This window comes from Oreochromis aureus, linkage group 23 (assembly GCF_013358895.1).
Source record: "Oreochromis aureus strain Israel breed Guangdong linkage group 23, ZZ_aureus, whole genome shotgun sequence".
Lineage (NCBI taxonomy): Eukaryota > Metazoa > Chordata > Actinopteri > Cichliformes > Cichlidae > Oreochromis > Oreochromis aureus.
The window spans coordinates 18,398,424-18,413,496 of record NC_052963.1 but is presented as its reverse complement, the minus strand read 5'-3'; the positions used below and the strand labels follow the sequence as shown (position 1 = coordinate 18,413,496).

The window sequence follows — 15,073 nt, the reverse complement described above, 5'->3', positions numbered from 1 at the left end:
ACAGTCCAAAGAAAAGCATGGGTTATGTCACCTGGTTATTCTAAATTTACCATAATACTGCCTGCATACAAACCTTTGAGGGAAACATCCATATGAATGATAAAAATCAGTGATGTTTGTACCTGGATTTATTTGTAATTAAGAAATTTAGAACCCTCAAATGATGCGCACAAACGAAATGATGAAGGCCTGGCTGTCTTAGAAAGTGTAAACACATCTTTAAAATGAATACTACTACTACTACTACTACTACTAATAATAATAATATTTTCAGTTTTCCAATAGACCATAAGCCACAAAATGTTCAGGATTAAATTAAATAAAAATGTAAATTGCATGAAAAAAAGTAGAGTTTAAACTTTTAACTTAAACATATTCCAATAAATGTGATCTTTACTTAAATATGACTTCTATCATTGGCTGATGTCATCACTTACAGTCAAACTTCTTGGCGCTTGTTTTCTTCTTTTTCTTAGAGTCGGTTACTTTTTTTCATACCAAGCTTGATGTCCAAACTTCAACTTAACTATCAAAAAGAGAAGCAACATTTGGCAGTTTGATATTAAAATATTAAAACTATAGAAAAAAAAAACTACATTTTTTAGAGAAAAGGTGCATTTAAAAAAAAAATCTTAGCCTTATTTTCCACAGCCTCGTCTTTTTAACGTCTATTAAATATTTTGCATAATTATTTTAGCTGCATTACTGAGACCTATGACAATTTCACCAGGAAAAATGAGGCTTTTTGGACAGATTATATTTCTAACAGTGACACAGAAGAGTCTATTGATAAAAACCCAAACCCAGGGTAAAGTGGTTCAGTGAAGGCACCACAGAAAAAGGTGTACAGGTGAATCTGTGAATCAGGCAAGACTGCATAGAAAGCCAGAGTGCCCTCAGTCCAGTCCAGATATACTCCCACTCTTTGAGAGGCAGAGGTCGGAGGAGCAAGGAGAGCTGTTTTTATATTATTGTGCCAGGCGTAGATGTTTTTATCAGTGAACTCTAAATTCCATGATTTCTCATTCCATCCAAGCCTGCTGCCATCTAGAGCTCCCCTTCTTCTGACGCTTCTGTAAGTCGCTCCAATATCAACCCCTCCTTTCCACTCCACCTCCCAGTAACAGCGGCCTGTCAGACCCATTGTACAGAGCAGCTGGTAGCACCAGTCGAATCTGTCCGGGTGTTCGGGATATGGCTGCTTCTCTGGTGACAGTCTTACTTTTCTGTTGTTCTCAAACAGGACAACATTTTTGTGGGCTGTGTTTGGGTCCAGTGTTAGTTCACATGCATCTGAGGAATGCACCGAGAGGAAATGGTTAGAAATGGAGCAGTAAGTCTAAAGGTTTTCACTCAAACCAGAAATGTAGTGTTACATCTAACATACTTACACTTCCTTAGACCAGATTTCAGCCTCTGAAGACCACCGTGGTCCTCGCTGGAAGGGGAAAATCAAAGTCAGACCAGACTGGAGACCCTTAGCATTTCTACAGTTCCTATACTCCAATGTACATCATACCTGAGGGAGTCCAGTCTCCAGTTTGGATCCTTTAGTCCCACAGATAGTAGCTTTACGCCCGACTCTCCTGGATGGTTATAACTGAGGTCGAGTTCTTTCAGATAGGAGGGGTTGGACCTCAGAGCTGATGCCAAAGACGTACAGCCATCTGCTGTGATCAAGCAGCCTGACAATCTACAAGAGTGAAAAACTGACATGGTAAGAATTTTTCAAAAATCATCCATCCACCTAAAACTAATATATAATTTATATGATAATTGGAGCAGATGGTCATATGCAAGTGAAACATTTGTAAAGTACCTCTCACGTCTCTTTCAAAGTAAAAAAGGAAGTAATTCCTCAGGTATAGCAGCTAGTTTTAAAAATGGTCTCGTTCAAGATTTGCAAAAGAAACAGAAATGTGCTCATAAGAATCTGCACTCAGTCTGTCCACCACAACTATGAATTCATTTGTCCAACTTCAGAAAAAAAACCCCTCTTTTGCTTTGTACACTATGCTATCTAAGACGTTAGATGAAAATGTTTGCACTTTTATAACTGTGACTGTTTGTGTGGTTTTTTTTGCTGTTGTGTAGGTTTAGGTTTTTATTAATTATTTAGTTTTATTGACTCTGCAGTAATTTTAAATGTAGCTCTTAAGGGTTACTTTTCATTGTAGTTTATAACCTTTGTCTTATGGAGATGGAGTACGTGTGCAAACACAACATTAGTTCAATTTTATTTACATTGTGCCAATTCACAATAACAGTCACCACAAGTCTTTTTTATATTACAAGGTAAAGACCTTACAATATTAGGATGAAACCCCAGCCACCAGTTGATCCCCTATGAACAAGCACTTGGCAACAGTGGAAAAGAAAAAAACCCCTTTTAACTTGAAGAAACTGCTAGCCAGGGTTTAGGAAGGGGCAACCATCCTGACAGCTGAAGACTGTGCCTTCCATTCTACATTTAAATGCTTTAAGAACCACAAGTAGGTCTGCAATCTAAGAGCAAATAGTCTACTAGGAAAAAAATGGGTCCCCTTGTCACAGTTGGCTGTCTGTCCAGTCTTTTCACAATGACCCTTATGGTGCAACACATATTCATCAGATGCATACCCAAATGTTTGTAGTTTACAGTGTGGGCTCCTCAGTCCAGCAGAAAGCAGTTTTACGCCTGAATCTTGTAGGTCATTGTTACTCAAATCCAGGTGTCTCAGACTGCAAGAGTCAGAGCTGAGGACCAGTGAGACATCTTGACCACATTTCTCTGTGAGATTTGTGTGATTCAACCTGAAAAATTAAGAATGTTTCTCTGTGTAATTTCTGTGATCCATCTACCCTTGACTTTGATTATCAGAAAGACCAAAGTATGTGTATATATAAATCTCAAACATATTTAAACTATTGTACAAACCAAGCCAAATAAAAGGATATCAGAAGTCTCAAGCATTGGCATATTTATAAACATCAAATATAAAGTCACAAACTCTGTAATTAAAATTAATTAAGTGATGTTAAAACAATAAACAGCACTAAAATAAAAAAAAAAGAAAGTTTGGGTAAATTAGTGTAAAAATGTGACCTCACCTCAGAGTTTCCAGTCTAGAGTGTGGACTCGTCAGCCCAGTAGACAAAAGCTTGATGCCTGAATCCCGCAGGTTGTTCTTACTTAAGTCCAGCTCTCTTAGACTGGTAGACTTTGACATCAGAACGTCGCAAGTTCTTTCCGATAACATGCAGCCACTCAGGCTGAAGGATTAGATTCAGTAAATGTACAATTTGGATTGAATACATACATCTATATATATATATATATATATATATATATATATATGTGAATATATGTATATATGTATGCAACATTTAAATATGTAGGATTAAGGTATAAAACATTCAACTACCATTTAGGTATAAAGCATGGTAGCAGAAATTAGAAAACTTTAAAATGTCAATAACTGTTATAAACAGTAGAACAGGGTGTACCATGACATAAAAATAACTTTCTACATCCATCGCATTGATATAGCTTTTTCATTTAGGTGCACCTACAAAAAAAGATTAACACAAATTTTGCTCAAATTGAAAGTAACAAATAACCAAAACCGACCTTATGTAAAGAAAATACATCTGTGAATGAAAGACAAATGGGAAGAAAAGGCAAAAGAGCTACTTGATTGGAGCCACCGCAAAAAATATTACAAACAGACCAAAAAGTATTAGAGTTTACAAGTTGAATTCTGACCTGAGAGTTTTCAGGATGCAGTACGGACTATGCAGTCCTGCAGACAAAAATGTCACTCCGGAATCCTGCAGATCATTGTTACTGAGGTCCAGATCTCTCAGACTCGAAGACTGGGAGCTAAGAATTGTTGAGATTTCATTGCAACATTTCTCTGTGAGGTTGGTTTGAGTTAACCTAACAAATGAGATACAGGTCTTTAACATGTATTACTTTATAGCATTGTAAAGATAAACTTTTTAAAAAGGTCCTTTTTATAGAAATTTTCAGTATCTATAATCAAATTTAAACAAAAGGTTCTCTGTACCAGGTTAGCTGTTTTCTTTATACTTATGAATAAGCACCTTATGAATAAGAAATATTTTAGCAAAGGACAAAGTATTTGCAATTACATCTAATGTCACAGTTGCAGAATCAAGGTAGCAAATACGTCTTAACCTGACCTCACCTTAGAGTTTGGAGTTGACAGTGTGGACTTCCAAGTCCCTCACAGAGCAGTTTTACTCCTGAACTCTGCAGGTCATTGTCACTCAAGTCCAGCACTCTCAGACTAGACGCCTTTGTGCATAAAGCTGATGATAACCCTTGACAGCATTGCTCTGTGAGACCAGTTCGACTCAACCTGATAAAATAAAAAGATATATCTTAAAATGTTTTTAAACCAAACATTTATGGGATGTGATACAGTGGCGTAGGAAACGTGTTTTGTGTAGGCCAAGAGAGTTTGATGGAAGTTACCATCAAACTCTCTCTATCATCACATCTCTTGGATAAAAAAAAAAGTCAATGGGATTTTTAAAAAGAGATTACTTTTGGATGATTCTGCAAAATAAGTTCCACAGGACATGTTTTGGAAATTTACATCTGTTTTTAAAGATAAATTTGATGATGTTGATTTTAATGTTGAACAAAATATACAATTTTTAATTATCTCTGAAGCATAAATTCCAATTAATAAAATACAAATTTCAGGCTACAAATGAATAATATCAAGTTATGTGACTTGAACATCACCATCAATAAGCTTCAGTATATTAAGTAATGATGCTGAGTATCCCCAAAAACTGGAAATGTCTGAATTAGCTACTTGCTAGCAAACACCTTCAAGGGACACTTGAAATCTTTATAATTCTGTTGTAGAACACAACTTTAAAGTCTGAAGGTTAGCCACAGATTTTATTATAAGCACGTAACCAAAAATTAATTTTAAAAAAACCTAATGACTTTCAGATCCAAACGTAAAACTTTAACATAAAGAAGTCATAATCCAACCTGAGAGTTTCCAGTCTGCAATGTTGATTTCCCTGTTCAGAGAAGAGCATCACTCCTGAATCCTTCAGCTTGTTGTTGCTCAGGTCCAGCTCTCTCAGAATAGAGGAGGTGAGAATGAAAAGCAGCGTATCGTGACTTTTCTCTGACAGATTACAGCCAATCAGCCTGAAGAAGAATTTAAATCAGTGCACTTTTTTTTTTAAAAAAAACAGAACATACAGAATTATTTTAAATATCACGCCACAGATTAATCATCGCTATGTAAAATAGAATATCCTGACCTAAGTGTTTCCAGTCTATAGTTTGGACCTTTTAGCCCAGCAGAGAGCTGCTTCAGTCCAGAGTCCTGCAGATTGTTGTAACTCAAGTCCAATTCTCTCAAATGAGAGGTCTCTAGAACTAATGACAGCTCTTGACAGCATTTCTCTGTGAGATTGTTTTGGTTCAACCTGGTAATAAGATAAATATAAACATGTTATGTTTTAGACATTTACTATTTCTGTTCAATTTTCAGCAGTTTCAGCAGAAATGACTGTGAAAATTTGCACAAAATGTGTTGATCAAACCTCAGCTTTTCCAATCTACACTGTGGATTCTTCAGTCCAGAAGACACCAACTTCAGTCCTGAGTCCTGCAGGTTGTTGTTTGTCAGATCAACATCTCTTAGAGTAGAAGACTGAGCACTAAAAACTGAGGCCAAACCTTCACAGCATCTCTCTGTCAGATTACAGCCACTCAACCTAAGTTTATTATTCATACAAAAGGGAGCAATGTTAATCACAACAAAAAATCTACTGATATCTATGCCAAAGTGTATTATTATATGTTGGCCAGATACGTAGTTATTAAATGCATGTTCATGTGGTCACCACCATTTCCTCCTCATTTAGAGGATGCATCGTTCATGGCTTTTATAATCACAGCTAGAACATTTAGGAAATAATGCATGCAGACCTACTGCATTAAAGAGTGCAAAAACGTTCCTAAAAATGACAGCAAAATTTAAGATACAGAAACTCTGAAACAAAGACTCAAAATCTTGTGGTAATTAAAATGACCATTTCTCCATAACAAAACAACCAAACTACTTAGAAAGGATCAGGAACATTGATCAATAATGGAGTTTTGCTGAAGCTATAATTGGATCAACTGCCAGTATGTCATTAAATCCATCAGAAATAGTGAAAATATAGTTATTAATGAAGTTGTATGATTTCACATTTTTGTTTTACTTTCTTTCTGTATTTACACATTTCTTGATTTCCTTTTTTTTTAAGCTTTTCTCTTTTAGCTTTGTCTTTATTTAATCTATTTGTATTTTTAAAAACGTATACATATATACATGCATTGACTTCTAAGTAAATTAAAATTTCCTGACTTACTTTATTTTCAGCAGATTAAGCTAAATGCAGTAGTTCTTTAGCAATTTTTTCCTATTTTTCTGGAAACTTACAGAGATTTGTTGGAGGCTTTGACCACAGGAAGCAGCCTCAGAAGACCTTCATCGGAAGCACAGTATTTCTTCAGGTTGAACATGTCCAAGTCTTCTTCTGATGACAGTAAGATGAAGACCAAAGCTGACCACTGAGCAGGAGACAGTTTATCTGTGGAAAGGCTTCCTGAATTCAGGTACTGTTGGATCTCCTCAACCAGAGAATGGTCATTCAGCTCATTCAGACAGTGGAACAGGTTAATGCTTCTCTCTGTTGACAGACTCCTCCTGATCACGCTCTTTATATACTCAATTGTTTCCTGCTTGTCAAGAGAGATATTTCCTGTCTGTGTCATCAACCCACCAAGAAGTGTGAGATTTGTTGGTAGGGAAAGACCCAGAAGGAAGCGGAGAAACAAGTCCAGGTGTCCATTTGGACTCTGTACAGCCATGTCCACAGCAATTTGGAAAAGGTATGATAGCTTAGATTTGTCCCTGAATAAATTCGACCACCAAGTTTCAGACTGAAACAGATTCACGCCAAAGTTTGTCAAAGTCAGAAAGACATAAAGAGCAGCTAGAAACTCCTGAACACTCAGATGGACAAAGCAGAACACTTTCTCCTGGTGCAGCCCCCTCTCCTCTTTAAAGATCTGTGTGAACAATCCTGAGTACACCGAGGCCACTCTGAAATCAATGCCAGACTCTGTCAGGTCTGATTCATAGAAGATCAGGTGACCTTTCTGCAGCTGCTCATATGCTAGTTTTCCCAATGACAAAACCATTTCCCTGCTCCCTGGATTCCAGTGTGGTTCCGCCTCAGCTCCAATGTGATACTTGATGCTCCACAGTTTTGCTTGAACCACCAGGAAGTAGATGTACATCTCAGTCAAGGTCTTGGGCAGCTCTCCTCCTGCTCTGGTTTTCAGCACATCCTCCAAAACGGTAGCAGTTATCCAGCAGAATACAGGGATGTGGCACATGATGTACAGGCTTCGCGAAGTCTTTATGTGAGAGATGATCCTGCTGGCTTGCTCCTCTTCTCCAAATCTCTTTCTGAAGTACTCCTCCTTCTGTAGGTCAGTGAACCCTCTGACCTCTGTCACCATGTCAATATATCCAGGTGGAATCTGATTGGCTGCTGCAGGCCGTGTGGTTATCCATAGCCGAGCCGAGGGAAGCAGGTTCCCACAGATGAGGTTTGTCAGCAGAACATCCATTGAAGTGGGCTGTCGAGTATCAGTCAGGATCTTATTGTTTTGGAAGTCCAGAGGAAGTCGACACTCATCCAGGCCATCAAAGATGAACACAACCTGTAATTCCTCTAAGCTGCAGAGTCCTGCTTCTTTGGCTTCAGTAAAGAAATGATGAACAAGTTTCACTAAGCTGAAATTTGTACCCTTCAGCAGGTTCAGCTCTCTGAAGGTGAATGGAAATGTGAACTGGATGTCCTGGTTAGCTTTGTCCTCAGCCCAGTCCAGAGTGAACTTTTGTGTCAAGACTGTTTTCCCAATGCCAGCCACTCCCTTTGTCAGCACTGTTCTACATGGCTGATCTTTACCTGATGAGGCTTTAAAGATTTCCTCACATGTAATCGTTCTTTCTGGTCTGGCTGGTTTCCTCACAGCGGTTTCAATCTGTCTGACCTCGTGTTCATTGCTGACCTCTCCAGTCCCTTCTTCTGTTATGTAGAGCTCTGTGTAGATGTCATTCAGAAAAGTTGGGTTTCGTGTTTTAGCAGTCCCCTCAAACAAGCACTGGAACTTGCTTTTCAAACTAGATTTAAGTTTACGCTGACACATTGAAGGTGATTCTGCATAAACACACAAAAACAACATAAAAATTTACCCTCACAAGTAAAGTTAGAAATAATGTTAGAAGTTGAGGTCACTGACAATTTTGAAAACTAAAACTATAGATACTTTTACAAAGGGTTGATGTAGCTTCTATGTCTGAAATATGAAGCCAATGCTGAACTTGTATTCTTTCCAGGAAAGAACAAAGTTGTAATTAATCACTGAAAAATGTGCAAAGACCTAAACCCTGTAACTTAAGCACTTTTTACTGTCTTCAGCTTCAAAACCTGTGTGACTGAGATCTTAGCCAATTACAAAAGAATCCAAAAAGATGATCTGGTTTTGTCAAATCTATATTTTCAAAATGGTGTAAGTTTAAAAAACATACAAACAAATACAAATTACAGGATTATGGCCATAGTCACTGCAGTGACTATGGCCATGTTGCCCTTGTTACCTGTGGTTTCATAAACCAAGATGGCCAGTGTCAAAACATTTAGCTTGAAGCACTACCAGTAAACTGACAATCAGTCAGCGATGAGAAATGGGCTTCAAGTACATAATAAACTCATTTATATTGTTATACTCGCATTAACTGCTCTATGTGGAGTTCAAAGAGCATCTTTATAATGTATATTTCTTTCCTTTTTCTCATTGTCTTCCTTCCTTACATACTATCTATTAAAATTTAGCTGTAAAAATGTTCTTACTGGTCTGCAGAGAATCAGCCAAGTTCTCATGGTTTATTCTTCTCAGGAAGTGCAGTGCGATTTTTTGAAATGCCTCTCTGCAGCTCCTCATGCCCTCATTCATATCGGTGTCCATTTCTTCATCTGAACACTTTGATTTTAAAAGCCTTTGCATTCGCTTTAACTCGTTTTTCTCAAAAGTGAAAATACTCTCCTCAAGCAGCTGAAAAATGATATAAAAAGATGAAACATACACTTTGAGTAAAAAAATCAAGACAACAACAACAACAACAACAACAAAAACTGCTGTGACTTTGCTAAGTGCACATTGAGACAAATTTACCTTAAATATTGAGTCTATGTCTGTTTGATGGTCCACTACAGATGAACTGCTATGAACCTCTGAGATGTCCTGATACAGTCTGTGAGGAAAAATGAAACACACCAGATTGTCGTTCTTTATCAAAAAGAGCATTTTTCAATCTATTTCACTGGAAAACTGTTTTCTGGCATGTTGCCACTTCAATATCATTCTCAACATGGTTCTCTTGTTACACAAAATGAATCCAATAATTCACAAATAAAGTGCAGAAATTGGTAGAAAAACAGTGTAAATTATAAGTTATAAAGTATTTTTTTTTTAAATTACTAAAATGAGTAATAAACATGCAAAGTCCCAAAAAAGGCCCCCATTATTACTAAAGTTTACACTGCGGGGTTCCACAGGGCTCAATACTTGGTCCACTGCCATTTTAGGGTTTTACTGAATACGCAATGAAATGCCAGAGAACTGATCCAATGGATTGCAAAGATCTTCAATGTATTTTTCAATAAGCGCCACATGAAAATTATGTATATGTCTACCGATGATATGGCAGCCATAATATTGATAAACATATATAAATAGCAAGCTACCTCAACTGTTTTGTTATTGATAAGGGGCCATGACAGATTTTCATGACATTTAATTTTTAATATGACATATTTACAAAGAAAGGAAAGGAGTGGGTAAATTACATTAAAAAGATTAATTCATGAATTAATCTGTTGATCAAATAATGATATATGGTGCTTTTCTTATTGCGCACCGTTATCAAATTATTTACACCACATTAACCCATTGGCCCACTCTTCCAACAATTTTCAGTGTACACACAGTGTTTTAACATGTACCAGTATTAGATTTATGACAGTTTGGGGATTTCAGTATGTTGCCACAAGTCACTTTGACATGCAGTCTAGAGGAAACGTCATAGTCCTGATAATTATAGAATGAATAAAGAATAATGAAATGAAAAAAAGGTGTTAAAAGTTTAGACTGCAACATAAAATCATTACTACTTATGTACTTTGCTCCTTAACAGACTTGATGTAACGTTAACAAACTGAGGTTATATAGTGGCACGCTAACTCACTCTGTGCCAGAAGCCCGCTCTCTGTTAAAAGCAAGAGGTGGCTCCTTTGAGTGGTCACTCATGACCGAATCACAGCTGGATACGGGACAACCAGGCCTCACCTCCCCAGTCCTGGCAGAGAAACACCAGACAAAGCATTATTGTTATTATATCTGCCAAAAACAGTTTAATAAATGCAAGTGTAGTAGATACTGCAGTGGACTAACTCTTTTCCAGAAGGTTGTTGACTGTTAAAAGCAAGAGGTGACTCCTTTGAATGATTGCTCTTGATTGAAACAGAGCTTGGTGCAGTTGATCTAGTCTGCTGCTGCTCCTGGCTTCAAAACAAGAGTGTTGTTAGTTTCATTAGTCATGTAGGAAAACCTGGACATATTTGAACAAGATTCCTATGTCTTGAGTCCAGTATTGTTCATGTTGCTGACACAACTGCAGCGCTGCATTTACTCATTCTCAGTCATTCACCGCTCATTGACAATAGTGCAGGAAAATTATTCAGCAGCATCAAGTTTTTGGGAATACAGATAACTGACAGCCTCCAAATACGTCAGTACTGGTTCAAAAGGGCTTAGCGGCGTCTGCACTTCAGGCACTGCAGCAGATCGTCTTGACTGTGTCTATATGCCTAAATACACTGAGTTGCTGCCATGTGATTGGCTGATAAGATACGAGTTAATAAGCAGTTTAACAGGTGTACCTAATGATGTGGCCAGTGAGCGTTTAAGTGTCAGAAACACAAGTAACTTACCTCTGAGCTTCAGTGGGCCCACAAAGTTCCCCCAGTGTAGTGTTTTTAGAGGGAAGGAACCCATCATTTTTCCCTTCCACAAGATCCATGGTGGAGCTCATATCTTTATACAAAATACACCCAACATACAAATCAGCTGAGGCTAAAGATCGCTTTCTAGAACACGTCAAGGATATTGTTAAATTCAACACATATTTTCAGATTGTTGTCAGAGCTTCCAATATTAATTATATTTCCTCAAAAGAAGCAAATACCTTTTAAATTCTTATCCATCAGCTCATCAGTATTTTTCTTTGATGTCTGTAAAGGAGAAACAAAACATGGAGTTTATTGTTTATTATTAGTTTATTATTAAGACCCTGCATATATTGGACTTGCACATATGTTTTCCACACTCACTGAAATGGCAGCACAGATGACTTTTTATGAATGGTGACCTCTGCTCCTCACCCCACCCCCTCTTCTGATCTCTATTTTAATTCTAGTTAGTTTAATCTTAGTTTGCTCACAATAAATGGATTCTAATTTATTGTTAGATTATTTTCTTGCTCTGTGTTAAGCTCTTAATATATTCACACTTATATAGTGCTACTGGCCACTCAAAGTATTTTTAACTGCAAGTCACTTTAACTATGCATTTATACAGCCTTTTATTCTGTGCACCTCAATAACTTTATCTGCTTCACATTCACATTTATGTGCACCATATATGATCAGTTCTATTCTGGACCTGTCTCTGCAGGAATATGTGCAACTGTGGTGGGATCACAGGCAGCTGTCATGAGGTCCCCCTTGATCTCTGTCACCACTGTCCTGTTTACAGTACACACAGACATGTTCAGTTTCATTATTCCCCACAATCGCTATTTTCTTTTATTTGATCCGCGCTGTTGGATCTAAAATCCATCTGAACAGATATTTGTCCAATTTGACTGTAACCACCCCAGTGTACAAAAAGTAGTAGCATCTGTACAACAGTATAAAACCTTTACAGTATTTGTTATATGTACAAAGACCTTGTAAGCTATAAGGCCCGGGGGCGAGAATCGGCCCAGCAAATACTCCTATTTGGCCCGCTGGATGGCACTGGAAAATGTAATGGAGGTCCTAAACCTTGAACTTTGTATTCATAAGTTTTACAACATTTACTACTTCCTCGTGACAATTTATACTACACCAAAGTAATGAAGTAATTAATAAACGAATAGAGGACAGAAAGTTTCTTTGGTCCGGCTTACTTAAAATCAAAGTGGGATGTAAAATTAGTTGGTTTAGGAAATAATAGATGAAACTGGAGAGCTGCAGAGCCTTTGGCTTTCCATTGACTTTGTCTATGTGAGACTCGAAATCAAATATTTAATAATTACAAATGAAGTAGCCGAGAAAAAGGACTGCTTCTATCTATATTAGAAGTACTCAGCAGCAAAAATGTGTTTTACTTTATTAATACTCCCCAAAACTAATTACAACTAAATGTGAAATTAAGCCTGAAGAGTTTGTATTAAGGATACTTTGTCTTGTGGGGCACCTTGTCTTCACTGAGGTACATCAAAGTGAACACAAGCTCATTAATAATTACCTTAATATTGTCGCATTTATGATATGTACTATTTATACAAATCGAAGGTTTGTGTTACAAACTGTTTATGCTGTAAAGTAATTTGGATTAACGTTTGTGACAGGCTGCTTATACATGTGATGTTTTTAAATGCTTTTTACTTATAGTTCTTGTACTAATGTCGAGGGCTGCAGCTATCGAATATTCCATCGATTAATTGAGTAATCAGATAAGAATGACTTTTGTCTTATTAATGAGCAATATTAAATAAACAAAGGGAAAAAACACAGGTCTTTCAATATCAACTGCTCATTTCCATTTTAAAATTGTAATATTTAAAATTTAACTGCATACAACATCTCTAAAAAAGACGACAACAACAACAACAACAACAACAACTAAACCCTCTAATTTTATGTACATGCCTTATTGAAATTTATTGTTTGTAGTTCTTTCCAGTTCTTTTTCTGCATATTTTAATAGAACTTCTGGAGGCTTACTGCAGATTTGTGTAAAACAAACGGAAGTGGATGAAGACTCTGGCTCCAGAGTGTTTTTAGTCGCAAATGTAGGCAACGGCGCGCTACAGAGCCGTGTGTTAAACGAAGCATCGAAGCAAAGAAGTTGTGTCGAGTTTTTTGGCTGTACTGAATCAAACAGGGTCAGGAGATGCTGCACTTCACTTGTTCTGACCTAAATGCATTTTAAAGAGAGAAAATAGGATTTTACAATACCTTTTCATGGTGACAGTAACGCTCCAAGTTCACTGAGAAAATCCACTATTGAAAGAAGTACACTAACCCCACTATCACGCCCAGGTGTGACAAAGCTAGAATAAACGTAACGCTCCCTGGGCTTTTTCCTTGCAGGCAGTCAGCAAGTGCCTCTGCTACCTGATTCGGAAGCATTATAAAGCCATAACAAGTAACCATAGGTGTTACAAATAAAGACATAACATTTTGCGTAAGCTTTAGTTATACCAGTACGTTTCCATAAAGCTGCTAATCTGAAGAGGAGGCGTGCCTGAAGTCGCAGCTCAGGGCAAACAAACACACATCACAGGCTGAGGATGAATCACAAAGATAAACTTGGACCTCAGTGAAGCTTCAAGTTTCACTCTGACTGGAGAAAAAACTGTGACATGATGAACAAATAAAACCTTTAGTGATGTTAAAATGGACTTCTTACCATAAAACAGGGGCCTCTGCACACTTCTTCACTCTGCACCACTTCTTTTGAGAAGCCTGAGTCCTGGGTTTTCTCTTCTGCATTTTTACACTGCTTAGTGAATAAAATAACAGCCTATATTTGGCAATCCTGCCTCTGCTGAGAAACTTCCTCTTTCTTAGTTTTTCCCCCCTCAATCTGTAGTCGTTGCTTTGTTTTGCTCAACACTTTGCACAGTTTTTGCTTCTCTTTTCTCACCTTTCTAAGAGCTGCAAATGATGAGTTCACTGTAAGTTCATTTAACTGCTTGCATTTTAGCCTTAGCAGGATTTTTCCAAGGCAACTTTATAATACATGAGGTTTCATGTGAGTAATTAACTTAATGGAGAGGCAAATCAGTACAACAGGTACCAACAAGACTGGAGAATGGAAGGATGTTTGTGTTCATAGGATTTTTACCATGGGAACGGGTAATTAAGGTTAATTCAGTCTTGGATTTAAGATCCTCCTTATGACTGCAAAACCTGTTTGAACATCATCACATAAGCTTTGCTGATTGTCAGAGTAATTTTAGCAAAATCAGTTCATTTTGCCAGGCAGCTTCATATTTAACATCATTTGGCCGATGTATCCAGTCTCCCTCCTCTGCACGTGTTCACACCATGAAGCCTCGCCTCTATACCTTTGTCTCTAAACTACTTCAACGTTAGTGTCCCTGTGATGTACTCATTTCTAGCTTATCCTGGTCTCTCCTAATAAAGACCCTGCCAGCTCCATCACATGAAATACAATACAATATACAAAAAGCAATTAGATATACAACCAAAACACACAGTGGAAATACAAACATTAAATCATACTAAGTTTAAAGTGATCACAAATCTGCTTTGAGACATTGTTGAGAAATGCCTTCAAAGTCTTATTATAATTCCACTATCTGCTTCATTTTTTAAATTTAAATTAAAATTTTTAAATTTTTTTAAAAAATTTAAAAGTCCTAAAGATGATCATGAACAAAATTTATTAATAGGAGCTACAAACTCATATTTTTCCTTGATTTCACATCCCTCCATTTACAGATATTGTGGTCCTGTGTAAACATTCAATTTACCGGACTTTGGACAAAGGATTTTCCAGGACTTTTTACAGTTTACACACAGACGTCTGATCATGAGTCACTCTTCTTTATCTAGCCTCCTGAGAACCAGCCTATTCATTTATGTCCTCTGTAATGGACACCTGTTTTTGGTTTATATC

At 37.2% G+C, this 15,073-nt stretch overlaps 1 protein-coding gene across 3 annotated transcripts; it reads right to left on the bottom strand.

The window, feature by feature from the left end:
* Positions 1-37: 37 nt before the first annotated feature.
* Positions 38-13,942, bottom strand: LOC116316395 (NACHT, LRR and PYD domains-containing protein 3-like). 3 transcript variants are annotated; one of them, XM_039607400.1, is made up of 18 exons: positions 13,838-13,942; positions 11,346-11,391; positions 11,092-11,194; positions 10,553-10,663; positions 10,347-10,457; positions 9,275-9,353; positions 8,953-9,154; positions 6,468-8,259; positions 5,581-5,754; positions 5,296-5,463; positions 5,015-5,179; positions 4,191-4,364; positions 3,746-3,919; positions 3,091-3,252; positions 2,620-2,793; positions 1,520-1,693; positions 1,392-1,438; positions 38-1,293 (listed from the first exon to the last, which is right to left on the bottom strand). In XM_039607400.1, the coding sequence occupies exons 1-18, from the start codon at positions 13,838-13,840 to the stop codon at positions 755-757; spliced, it is 4,398 nt and encodes a 1,465-aa protein (XP_039463334.1). In that variant the 5' UTR covers positions 13,841-13,942; the 3' UTR covers positions 38-754. The 3 variants fall into 3 exon arrangements, with proteins under 3 accessions (XP_039463334.1, XP_039463337.1, XP_039463335.1); XM_039607403.1 differs by having other exon boundaries at positions 3,746-3,862; XM_039607401.1 differs by lacking the exon at positions 13,838-13,942 and adding an exon at positions 13,384-13,817.
* Between the last annotated feature and the right edge of the window lie 1,131 nt (positions 13,943-15,073).

Bases quoted from the DNA above. Each gene is read 5' to 3' on its own strand.
- LOC116316395 (XM_039607400.1), bottom strand. The intron at 5,464-5,580 runs GTTTGATCAACA...TCTTATTACCAG, and splicing joins TGTAGATTGGAAAAGCTGAG to GTTGAACCAAAACAATCTCA. The intron at 3,920-4,190 runs GTGAGGTCAGGT...CTCATTTGTTAG, and splicing joins TGTCAACTCCAAACTCTAAG to GTTAACTCAAACCAACCTCA.